This window comes from Spermophilus citellus, assembly GCF_964194105.1.
Source record: "Spermophilus citellus genome assembly, chromosome: 8".
Taxonomy (NCBI): Eukaryota; Metazoa; Chordata; class Mammalia; order Rodentia; family Sciuridae; genus Spermophilus; species Spermophilus citellus.
The window spans coordinates 33,973,158-33,986,638 of NC_138189.1; the positions used below are offsets into that span (position 1 = coordinate 33,973,158).

The 13,481-nt window shown below is 37.0% G+C and overlaps 1 protein-coding gene across 4 annotated transcripts in view; it reads right to left on the reverse strand.

Moving 5' to 3' along the window:
* ATP8A1 (ATPase phospholipid transporting 8A1) overlaps nt 1–13,481 on the reverse strand; it is a 221,418-nt gene that overhangs the window by 95,961 nt on the left and 111,976 nt on the right. For all 4 annotated transcript variants that reach the window (XM_081303539.1, XM_081303538.1, XM_081303536.1 and 1 more), the window contains one exon: nt 1,244–1,382. In XM_081303539.1, coding sequence (XP_081159665.1) covers nt 1,244–1,382 — 139 coding nt within the window. The remainder of the gene's footprint in view (nt 1–1,243; nt 1,383–13,481) is intronic.

Sequence of the window (13,481 nt, forward strand, 5' to 3'; positions counted from 1 at the left end):
TACCTACTATTACTGAATTTGGGGAAAAAAGGTGTTTCTTTTGATGTATTATTGGTACTATTGGCTTCTAATACCAAATATTAACTTTCTTCTTAGTAAGACCTTTGTTATGAACTGAATTTTTTCTCTCAACACAGAAATTCCTATGCTGAAACTTTAACCCACAATGTGACTATTTGTACACAGGACATTTAAAAAGGTAATTAAGGCTAAAGGAGGTCATAGTGTGGGACCTGCTATGGTCTGAATATTTGTCTCCCCCAAATTCAATACTGAAGCTCGTTACCAGTGTGATGGTAGTAGGAGGTGGGCTGTTGGCATGGCTCTACCCCTATAAATGGATTAATGCCTTTATAAAAGAGGCCTCTGAAACTTCCTTGCCTCTTCTACCAGGTGAGGACACAGAAGATGCCATCTGTAAATCAGAAAGTGTGTCCTCATCTGATTCTGAATCTGGTGGTGCCTTGACCTTTGATTTCTCTGCTCCAGAACTATGAGATGTAAATTTAGTCTCTTTACAAGTTGTCAGACTGAGGGCATTTTTTTTTTTTAATAGCCATGCAAAGAGACTAAGATGGGGCTCTAATGCAACAAAACCGGTGTCCTTACAAGAAAATGATACCAGTGGTGCATGTGCACAGAGCAAAGGCTATGTGAGGACACAAGAAGGCAGCCACCTGTAAGCCAGGAAGAGAGACCTCACCAGAAACTAACCCGGGCACTCTGCTCTTGCATTTCCAGTCTCCAGAAAAATCAGTTTCTATTGTTTAAGTCACCCCATATAAGATATTCTGTTATGGCAACTTGAGCTAATACAAACTTTTTTATTTTCCAAAATAATTTGAATTGACTGTAGGAAGAATACAAACTAGCAACTTTCTTACTTCCTCTCTCAGAAACATTTGGTCACATAAACAAGTGTCAGTACACAAGCATGCCACAAATCTAATCCCTAGACCCTCACAGACAACTACAGAAGTATTATCAGCATGTGCCCCTAACGAATCCCACATGAGGAGGCAGGATGCAAAGGTGAGAGAGGGTATATGTGGCTGTGAGAGCTCAATTTTGGTTGCATATAAAGCCACTGCAACTTTAAAGGCAGTATCAAAGCTCTAAGTAAACAAACAGGAAGGTCTAATAATATAAATTTGGAATCTTGATATATCAACTCTTTCAGCTATTGAAACATCTCAAATCCACCTTCTAAAATATTAAAAAGCACCTGAATTAAGTGAATTACCAATATTAATGGCAGTTTCTTGCTTGTCCCCTGTGAGGATCCAGATTTTGATATCTGCTTTCATCAGAGTTTCTATGGTTTCAGGCACTTGATCTTGTAATTTATCCTCAATAGCTGTAGCTCCAAGTAGCTGAAGGTTCTGGAAAAAAATGAGGGGTAAAATTTTTAAGAATCCAACTAGTTTAGATTCTTTAAAAACAAGGGTTGAAGTACATAGTTGTTTGAAAATCAGAGACTTAATGATAATTCACGGACTTAGGTGTAAGTTCCAACTATTCCACTGAGCTTTTTCTCTTAAGGATCCTTGACTTTCATCCAGAATATTTTTACATGACAGTAAGACTGTCTTATCTTACTGTCTCCCTAAAAACAAATTCTAAAACAAACAAACAAACAAATACCACACCCCAACAAAACAAAACCTTAAAATATTTAGAAGGGGAAAAGAAAAAATCAGTTAAAAAGGAGCAGGTAGTTATCAAGAAAGACAAAACAGAATAAAGAAGATTACCACAGTGAAAAAGCAATCTTGATGATTTATTTAAAAAGAAAAGGATATATGCTAATATTGTCAAATTGCAATCTGAAGTATTATCAGGGAATGTATACATGATGAAATTAGAAAATGAGGAGGAGAGCAGTAAACAGAGTTATAGCATTGGTGTCTTTAAGAAAGAACAGGTTGAGCGTTTTTCTCATTGTTCCATTTTGCATAGGAGAAGGTCAGAATATCACAGAAGTATTGCTCATTAGACAGTATCCTTCACACAAGACTGAATACAACTAATAGAGGCGCACTTTGAAGATATTGTGGATTTGGTTTTAGACCACTATGATAAAGCAAATATCACAATAAAACAAGTCATGTAAATTTTTTTTGGTTTCCCAGTGTGCATAAAAGTTATGTTTATCATATAGTATAGTGTTTTAAGTATGCAAGAGCATTTATCTAAAACAATGTAGCCAGGCATGGTGGCACATGCCTGTAATCCCAGTAGCTCTGGAGGCTGAGGCAGGAGAATCAAAAGTTCAAAGCCAGCTTCAGCAATTTGGTGAGGTTCTAAGCAACTTGGTAAGATGCTGTCTAAAAATTAAAAAGTAAAATAGGGATGTGGACCTAGTTCAGTGGTTGAGTACCCCTGGGTTCAATCCCCAGTACCAATCAACCAACCAACCAACAAAAAGAATGTAAATACTTTAAAAATATTTCATTGCTAATGGTCATGACCCGTCAGCAAATCATCATCTTCTTGATGGTGGAGGGTCTGGCCTTGATGTGGTTGGCCACTGACTGATCAGGGTAGTGGCTGCTGAAGGCCATAATAAGAGAACCAGTCTGTCCTTTGAAGCCAGGTATTAACATCTCTCTAGTTATGAAAGTCCTAGATGGTGTCTTCTTCAAGATAAGACTGTTGCATCCACACTGAAAACCTGCTGTTGAGAGCAGCCCCCTTCATCATCTGTCTCCACTAGACCTTTTGGACAACATGTTGCAGCTTCTTCACCAGCACTTGCTGCTTTGCCCTATACATCTCCATCTGTGGAGATGGCTTCTTTCCTTATACTTCATGAACCAACCTCTGTTAGAGTCAAACTTTTCTTCTGCAGTTTCTTCACCTCTCTCAGCCTTCACAGAACTGCAGAGGGTTAGGGCCTTTCTCTGGATTTGTTTTTGGCCAAAGGGAATGTTGGTCTCTTCTATCCAGATCACTAAAACTGTGACATATCAGCAACAAGCCTGATTTGCTTTCTTATTATTCATGTGTTCACTGGAGTAGCACTTTAATGTCCTTTGAGGATGTTCCCACTGCATTCACTGGTTGGCTAACTGGTGCAAGAGAGCAGCTTTCAGTCTACTTGCCTTTAGCCACGCCTTCCTTGCTAAGCTTACCCATTTCTAGCTTTTGATTTAAAGTGAGAGACAGGCAACTCTTCCTTTCACTTAAATGCTTGGAGATCTTTGTAGGTTTACTGATTCGTCTGATTTCAATATTGTTGTATCTCAAAAAAGGAAGCCTGTGGAAAGGGACAGAGATGGAGGGATGGCTGGTTGGTGGAACAGTCAGAACATACACAACATTTACTGATTAGCTTCAGTGTCTCAGGTGGGCACAATTTGTGGTGTCCTCCAAAACAATTACAATAATATTAAAGATCTTTGACCATAGATCACCATAACAAATATAACAATGATGGAAAATCTTGAAATATTGCAAGAATTATTAAGATATAACACAGAGACCTGAAATAAGAACATGCAGTTGGAAAAATGGTGCTGGCAGACTTGCTCTCTCCATACCCTTGCATGTGTGGCTAATTCTGGTATCAGTCAGGAATGATTCTGGCTGCAAGTAATAGAAAAATCTGACTACAATGGCTTAAGTGAAGATTTGATTTTCCTCATAAGTAGTACTGAAGTAGGCAGTTATGGCTCAAGCACATCTCCATTCATCTTCTGGAGTGCTCTCAATGTCTCAGGGGCCCTCACTGGTATAATTATAGCAGCCATATTGAAGACAAGAGTAAGGAAGTGATATCAACAGGGTCTCTTATTTGAAAAAGCAAAATTATTTTAAAAAAACCCTCAGCATATTTCCAAACATGGCCAGTTAGCCAGATTGTGTTACATGGATATCACTAACCATCAGTATTTAGCTTTTCTCAGTTCCACAGGGGAGACATCAAGGGAGAAGGCAGATGGGAATGATTGTTAAATTAGTCAGCCAACAGTCTCTGCCACAATGGACTTAGAGCTGTGCATGTGCAAGATGTTTCCATGGGATACACAAACAATCTTGTCTATTAATAGATATACCACATATTCTTCACTTGCTGGTGAAACCTGGTGTATTCTGTGATACCAAACTCAAAAGTTACAGCTTACTTTTAGCTTTCCTTTGCCATTCAAAACAAGTTTTCCCCTCTGCTGTACTCAGAAATTTGCCCATCTTTCCATATCTTACCATATAGGGTTAGCATCCCTAATTAGAAAATCTGAAGTCTGAAATGCTCCAAAATCTGAAATGCTTTTAACACCAACATGATGCCATGAGTGGAAAATTCCATATCTGACTTCATGTGATGTGGTAGTTAAAACCTGGGTACAAAAAAATATAAATATTTATAACATAAAATTACCTTTACACTCTGTGAAAGAGACATATACAAAAAATGAATTTTATGTTTATACTTGGGTCTCCTCTTAAAGGTATCTCATGATGCACATAAAATATTCCAAAATCTGAAAAAAAATCTGAAATCTATTCATAAGCATTTCAGATAAAGGATATTCAATCTGTATTAAGATGAGCTGTTTATGTAAAAATGTGGATGTGAAACCGATGTGATTCTGTAACTTGTATTTGGGGTAAAAAATGGGAGTTCATAACCCAGTTGAATCAAATGTATGGAAGATGATATGTTATGAGCTTTGTAATGTTTTGAACAACCAATAAAAAAAAAAAGGTGAGCTGTTTAAATGTGTGACCCTGGTAGTTTTCCTCAAAAGTAGGGGCCATGTCCTATTTATCTTTGTATTTCCATAATATTGAGGCAGCAGTCAGTATTTTCACTAAGTGAGCTCATGACAAACTCAACAAAAACAAAATCCATAATCCTAAAGTTAAAAAATATCACTGCAATCTAGACCATTTTCTATTCAGTATGTTCCAAATAATGCACACAGCTGTTAGATACACTTGATGCATGACTTCTCGGTATATGATATATAAAACAGGAAAGTAAATATCATCTTCTTTAAGAAGATAATATTATTTCATTACCTTTAATGGGAAGCAGATTTGAAATCTATCATAACCTGATGGATAATTATCATCAAGAAGTTCAAGGAAAAAAAGGAGGAACAGTTCAGCATCAACTGTGCCAGCGTTATAATTGCTATATTTCAACATTTAGACAACGACTCCATCAGTTCTTCCAGCTACTTTTAGGGTATTTGCAGTTACATCATTCAGGCTCACATCCCAGTGAGGAACAGGATGTAGTTGTGTTCGAATTTTAAATATTCTATGGAAGATATCATAAGGTTTCTTAATGATCGCGGCAATAGTTCAGTAATACAAATTCTTGAAATTCTCTAAACCAAACTAAAACAAACCAAAACCAAAACCTTCCCCCCAAAACATAATTATTTTTTGTAATATATTTCACAAAACACTGCATAACTACATAGAGAGTCAAAACATTCATTAGAAATATAGTCAAATATATTTGATGAGCTCTACTCTTGAGCGGAAAAATGAATTCAGAAAATATAGAGATAAGCATCACCACACACAACTGACTTCACTGGAGATCATGTTGAAATCATATTTAAAATAAGGAAAGCATCTGGATTTGTACAGGTGAAAGGAAAACATTTTCAAGACAAGCAAAATTAACACAAAGGATCAAAGATGTAGGATTAGCAAGGTATGATCAGGAAAGTTACAAGCAGGTGATCATGGAGTGTGTTGGTGATAATAGGGATTTCTAGAAGGGTAATAAAACATTTCTGAACATTCAGCAAAATTGGTGTGGGCCTACATTGATGTGTGAAAAGAAAACACTCTGCTCCAAAAATCTGTTCATTTCCCCTTTATCTTAAGAGCTTCCCGGGAACAGCACTTATTAATTTTAGTGCAAGGCTGTGCAGACTCCTATCCTTTTGCCCTGGTGTCATTTATTGTGAGATTAAGATCTTGAGTGATAGGCTGTTCTGCCTTTGGAAATTAATATCTTCAGCTACATAGAGATCATTAGGAAAAAAGATGTGAACTTTGCATGCTTTTCCTGATCATAACACTAGGGTGTTCGGGCTGTAATCAATTTCATCCCAAATATGTATTACCTTACACAGATGGTCACTAATGGGCACTAAGGGAATTACATATTCAGAAAGTGTTGAAACATGATAAAATTCCCATGGCATTTATGGAATTAAAAAAAAATCCAAAATACTAATTTTACTTTCAAGCTGTCACCATGCCAAAAGGTATAAAGGTTTCAGGTTGAGGACTCTTTGACATAATATAGATTTAGTTATCACTGAAAAATCATGAAATAATATTTATTCACCTAGTAAAGTCCCCAATATTCTTATTTTTCTCTTTCAGATGTTTCTAAATTATGCAGGCTTTTTACAAAAGGTATATAAATACAAAACTTCTTCCCTAGTGAAGATCAAAAAGCTTCATATAGAGTGTTAAAAAACTTTCTGTAGTCTGGAAAATGTATTATGACAGATTTAGGAATTGTGGTTGTTTTCTCCCCCAATACATGTATATTTTACTAAGTATCAGAACCTCAAAGTGACCTATATTTCCATGAGAGCAAAGATTTGGTTAGTATTTAGATGATATATTTCTAAAAGCATGTGTTATGTTTCCAAGTGAGAAAAATATAATGATCAAGCTCATAATACTAATGTAGGCTTGAGTAATACTGCAACATAGGCAATTTGATAAAGTTTCTTTAAAGACAAAGATGTAATATTGGCATGCAAAATTTTACCACTGGATTAATATGATAAAGGCCAGCAATATAAACTTTATTTCAACATGAAATAACAACTAGGTAGGTAAAAATAAAGAAGCAACTAACACTTTCTGAGCAGAGAAAATGGACCAGACACTGTTCAGTGTTTGGCATTTATTGTTCCAGTTAACAGCTTTTGGGAGGCTGAGTCAGTTTTCTGAGGTCACACAGATACAGTTGAACTAGGATAGTAAGAAAGAAACCACAAGAATCATTACATACCCAAAGGAAGCAAATGGGAACTAAGACAGAGGAAATGAAAGTAAGACTTTTATTCAGATCATTGGGTTTTTAAACATCTGTCTCTATTCCTTAGTCTTTTTTTTTTTTTTTTGGGTACCAGAGATTGAACTCAGGGGCACTCGACCACTGAGCCACATCCCCAGCCTTACTTTGTATTTTATTTAGAGACAGGGTCTCACTGAGTTGTTTAGTGCCTCTCTTTTGCTGAGGCTGGCTTTGAGATTACAGGCATGTGCCACCGTGCCCAGCCTGCTCCTTAGTCTTTAACAACACTTGGTTTCTATGAATGGGGTTTAGCCTCAGTCCTACCAGATGTACCTATTCTCTTCTCACCTGCAGGACCCACATTCACATTTGAAGATGAGCTCCTTTAGAAGACACAGCCTGCACTTACTCATTCAGATGCACTAAGCATGTAGTTCTGGGGATATGAAGTGATCTCCTGCAACAAGGGATTTCCATTTCAGAAAGTATCAGCAGACACTCTTCTTTGGATTCCTCCCCATCTTCTATTGCTGTTTCACCTAAACCTGCCTGAGAACATCTCATTAAGCCTGCAGTAATTAGCCACAGGGCCAGGACTCTTTCCATACTTTAGCAGGCATCAGAATCACTTAGGCTTAGTACCATCTTGTTAGGCCCTGCACTCAGAATTGCTCACTGAATAGGTCTCAGGTGAGGCTGGGAATGTGCAGTGGCTGCAATGCTGCTGTTTGGAGAACTGTAACTCTGAAAATTGCTGACCTATAGCAGAGTTGACAAAATGTTCTGTAAAAGAACAGATGGTAAATTGAGGGTCATACATTCTCTGCTGCAACTACTCAGTTCTGTTGCTGAGCAGAAAACCAGCCAAAGATATTATGTAAATCAATGGATGTTACTGTGTTCCAATAAAACTTAACAAAAATAGCAGTGCATGGGTGTGGCCATTGAGCTGAAGTTCGCAGACCTTGTGAGTGTCCCATCTCTACATGTGGCTCCTTCATGATAGCTCTGGATATTCCCTTGTCCAGCTCCTACCTACCCTTTTTTGTCTTTGTGCAACACTAAATTTCAGACAAAACTTCTTAACTGTGATGTAGGGTTATCATCAAAGAAATAATGCTCCCCCCAATTAATCACATTACTGTATGTTATACTGCCGCAGTCCGGCTGCAGCAAAATAACCGGGGGGAGACGAGGAACTTGTGCAGATTGATACAGCAGGAGTGGGAGCCCTTTATTGTAGGACAGGAGGGGTATATATACATTACACACAGCTTATCTTAATTAACATAAACTAGATATAGCAGTCAACCAATAAGGAATCTCCACACTTAATGGCTCGCTGGTGCCACCTCACAAACCACTCCCCCTGGCAAAATGCCAGGCGCCATCCCGACTTGTTTACAAACTCTAACATTATACCCTATCTTTAAAAATACTATTCTAGTCCTGTGTTCTATATACTACATATGTACTTTCATGTGTATACAAATGACAAACATAGGAAAGAAGTATCGATTTAGTCTGGATAGTTTAAAAAAACACAACCATCTAATGTGAGTTAATACTTGACTTTAAATCTTAAACAATGACTTCAGATTTAGTCCATCTGGAGAGGTCAAGAGTTAATTCTAGACAGAACAAATCACACGTGCAGAGATGGAGGTATGGAAAAAGTCTATCGCATTTGAGAAGTTGCCATTAAGTCAATATGAGAGCAATAAATGAAATGAGGCATGGTGGTGAGGAAGATGAGGCTGGAAAAGCAGGGGAGGAAGGGAAATTCAAGGTCAGTGTGTTCCAGTAAAGATTCCAAAGGAAAAGGGTATCTGGTGAGAATTTTAGAAGGGGAGACTCATAAGGAGACTCAGTTCCGCCTTGTATTGGGGGGTATTCACTCTTGAGCCTTTTTTCTTCTTAACACCATTTAGCAGAGATGCAGGTATGGATGGATGACAGTCTTATTTAAAAGAGAACATCCCACTTCTCCTTTCAGTTTAAACTGGGCTATGAAACTAAGGCTGAGAGCATTAACCCTTGGAATGACCCACTTGCATGCTTCTGAAGAAATCAGGCAACTGGTTAATGTTTCTGAGGCCAAGAAAAAGGTTTTAGCTGGTTGCTTTCTGAACCACAGAAATTACATTTGAACTCACAGAGCCAAGGGCTTAGCACATAAGGCCAGAATTCACACACCCAGCTGAAAGGAATCAGGATTTGAGAAGTGGTTGGGTGTAGCTTGCAAAAACAACACATCCATCTTATCTGAGTCAGAAGACAGCTACCCAGTGTGGAAAGTCGGCCACGAGAGCTCCTCAGAAGGAACGTGTGATTAGAGACGTAAGAAAATATTAAACACTTTAAATAGGAAGATTCTAAAGTTGAGGGAAAACCATGGCAAACATATGTCGACCTTATTTTTTAAGGAAAAGAGAGTATATTTTCTGCCTCGATTACTAAGTGGAGGAGCCCCAAATATGTCAACACTCCCCTACCCTAAGTGCTGATCTAGTGACTATGCAACTACATGCTTGATTATATTTTATTTTTCAAGGTTCCAATATTTTGCCCACATTCCTTTTTCCAAACCACACTGGCAACATAATGTATGGACTATTATTAAGGCAGAACTGGGATTTCAATTCTTGCTGTGCCAACTGTCACGGATATGCGTCCTTCAGCAAGTAACTTTACTTTCCTAAGAATCAATCTCCACAACAGAATGCCTAATCATACTGATTTAACAGGGTTCTTTTGGGGATGAAATTAGATCAGTCATCTCAAACTGTTTTTTTCAGTAGCAGATTAGGAAAAAATGTTGAATATGTACATATGACACAGTCATGTTTTGTACAACATTTCTGTTCTATTAATAAGTCATGTGCATTATAAAATGCAGAAAAATTAAAATGAGATAAAATATAAGCAAAACCAAAAGAGGCCTACTATTTCCTTGCTCACCCCCAATGGATCATCTGTGTACCTCACTTTTGAGGCTCCTGAACTAAATAATCAGGGTAAAAAAGTAGAGGACCTAGAGATCAATAAATGCTCAAAAAGTGACAGGTCTTATTAGTAGGTGAGATGACTAACTGCAAATGTTCTTAAGCAAACAGTAAAACAGGAAACCACTGGAATTTTAAACCATGAAATCACCAGTACATCATGTAGATTTTCACTAGCTTTTAGTACAAATGAAAGTGATATTTGCAGCTACTAAGAATAGATGTGGTAGTTTTATCTGGAAGAGCATTCCTTTGTCATACAGAAGTTACTATGAACTTGGCAGCCAAAAGTGTTCAAGAAAGGTCCTGTTTTCCATTAAGTTTTATATTTCTCTAGGAATCTTATAAACCATTTGTTGCCACATATGGCAAAGGGTACCCAACTGTTGTGTTTAGTTACACTGAATGCCGTGGTTGGCCTTTTTTTTTTTTTTTTTTGTACCAGGGATTAAACTCATGGGCACTCAACCACTGACCCACACTCTCAGCCCTACTTCGTATTTTATTTAGAGACAGGGTCTCACTGAGTTGCTTTGTGAAGGGCCTCATGAAGTTGCTGAGGCTGGCTTTGAACTTGCAATCCTCCTGCCTCAGCCTCCCAAGCTGCTGGGATTGTAGGCCTGCACTACTGTTCCCAGCACAGTGGTTGATCTAATATTACATCACATCAGGGCAGTCTTTAAAGAGCCCCAAAATGTGAATCATATTTTAGGGAGAAGTAAAGAAAATAATGTAAAAAAAGATCATGACCTCACTGTCCTATCCAAATACCTTATCTCAGTGCACAGGGCACCAAAATTCTGTCTGGAAAAATTACAAAAACAAACAACAAAACAAAACAATAACAAAACACCTTTTCCCCCCTTGATTTACAAGTTTACTATCTTGTATCACTCAAAACAAAGGTAGAGATTTTTCAATCCTTTCCCCTACTGTGCCCCAGAGACCAGAAGAGAGTCTGCCTTTCCCAGTGCTCAAATGTGTGATGTTGAATCTTTTCAAACATGTTCTTCTTATATTTATATACAAGTAACTCTGGAGACAGATTTTTTTTTAAACAAGTGATCCTAAACTTCTTAAGAATGCATTTTGTAAAATTATTAGCTCCTTTTCTGCTGTAGCCCTAAATTAATCCTTAGTGACATTACATTTGGTACCAAGGCCTTCAATGTGTGAAAAGTGTAAACTATATTGGTACTAGGAACCAGGTTTTCACTAAGCAAGCACTTACTAAGCTCCAGGTTCTGAATAATTCATCTAATTGAATAATTCATTTGTTCTTCAAATATTTATTGAGTGATTAACGTAGGCCAGACAGTCAAGCACTGGAGATACAGAGATGAATATGATAATTATGATTGCTCTCATGAAATTTCAATCTAGTGGGTATACATTAATCACAAATTATAAATGCATATAAGATACAACACTACTATTTGATCAAAGGAGAGTTAGACAATGCCAAAATTATAGCACTCTGGTTCTGCTTTCCAGTTCAGAAATGATCCTCTGACCCACAATCTATTTTTAAAAACTTCACCAGATAAAAGCATAAGTTAAGCTTCTACTTTTTTCCCCTCCTCAAAACAAGAAAAAAATTTTACTATTAGGGAAATACTGCTTCAATCAATGCTCAATCTAGATAGTATTATATCACACTGCTTTATTTTCTATGATGCTCAAGATACATAATGTGCTTTCATAAACATAGAAGCTATTAGTAGGTAATTTGTGTAGTGCTAAAGATATAATCACATTGATTGAAGCAAATAAATATAAAAAATTTAAAAAGCTATATTTTCCATGAAGACACATCTTCATATTCTACCACTGGTTTAATTAGAAAATAAGAAAGTAAGATCAGAACTCTCTGTACTATTAATTTTCAAAGGAATCCAGCAGAACAGAATGAATGAGGTAAAAATAATTTGTGTTTCAAATGTTAGAATAAAATTAAAGTGACAGATCAAAGCAAATAGGTGAGAAATTTCAGAGAAACCATTGCTAATAAAACTTAAGATTTTATAATATTTTGTTATTTACAATTCTTTTTAAATAAATGCAGATATAATTTAAATTTAAATTTATTTAAAAATAATCTGGCTTTAAAAAGTATAGACTGAACACTATAACTGGTTTCATAAGATGAAATGATGAATTCAACTATACTGTATTTCAAAAGAATAAGGTTAAGGAAGACAAAACAGGTCAAGTTTGTCATCTGAAAATTAGACAACTGTAAATTCTCTCAAGTGGTGATGAGGAGGGACTAGGAGGTATTACTGTCCATAGCACCAGAGTGAAGCTGTAATATTCCTCTTCCAAGTGGGTCAAGACAACTGGAGCATCTGAGATGACTCTGACAGTACCTTTTGCATGTTAACTAAGTGACCTTATTCCTGAACAAGTTAAGACTCTCCTACTATCAAATGTCACTCCCTGGCTTATATTTAGTAACAGAAAAGAAAATGTACCAGTAACTGATTCTTGAAACAACTCATGGCCTAAGAATTTTTTTTTTTTAGTATTCTGAAAAGTTTACCATATGGATGCAAGTGTTGGAGCCCACACAATACAATATTACAACAGCTGTGATTATATTTTAGATAAATTTTAAAATCCCCAGTTCTCTCCTCTAATGATGACTGTCAACATGGATGCCATTAGCAGAGGATTCTTCATACCTCTGTGTTCTCTTCCCTTCAATGTGTCCTTGGGGGTGGGGGTGGGGTTAAGGCAGTGCACTCTAATGCTCAGATGTCTTGGGGTAGAAAAGTAACCCAGCCTTGCACCTATGGATAGATATCAACGTATTCTTGCATATTTGTGGTCTAGCTGGGTAGTTTTTTCAGTTCACACCAGAAGTTATAACCCCCGAAGGAATATGGCTTTAACTAAATTTTAAAAACTGAATTTACTCATTTGAATGAATATGACAGGGGTGAGAGGAGGTAGGAGAGGGAGAGAGAGCACACAGGGTTTGAAAGTACAACCTTAATCATATTGTAAAATATTTATTTATCAAAAACATTCTTGTTTTTGTGGAATGCTCTATAAATCTTTCAAATTTTGAATTGTTTTTGAAGTAATACTACCAACACTGTGTTGACGGCATTCCGGGTCACTGATTCAAATGTGTTCAGAAACATCTTGTATGACCACAATGAAGTTCTGATCTTTTGAGAAGCACATTTTCTAAAAAGTCCACACACAGAGGTAACATTATATAGTCTCCAAATTGTACTCAGAGGACCCCACAGTCCTGAAAAGCCCCTCACGGACCACCATGGTGGAGGGGGAGCGGAAGCCAACAAGGGGCTTCTCTCCACCCCTTTTCAGCCAGGGCAGTGCTGCTTTTATCAATTATGATTATCATGGTTCAGGGAATGTTTTGTTTGGAAAATGGGTTCTGCCCTAAAAACATTTTCTTGAAAACCACTCTCACGATAAAAAAATTCATTTCCTTATAT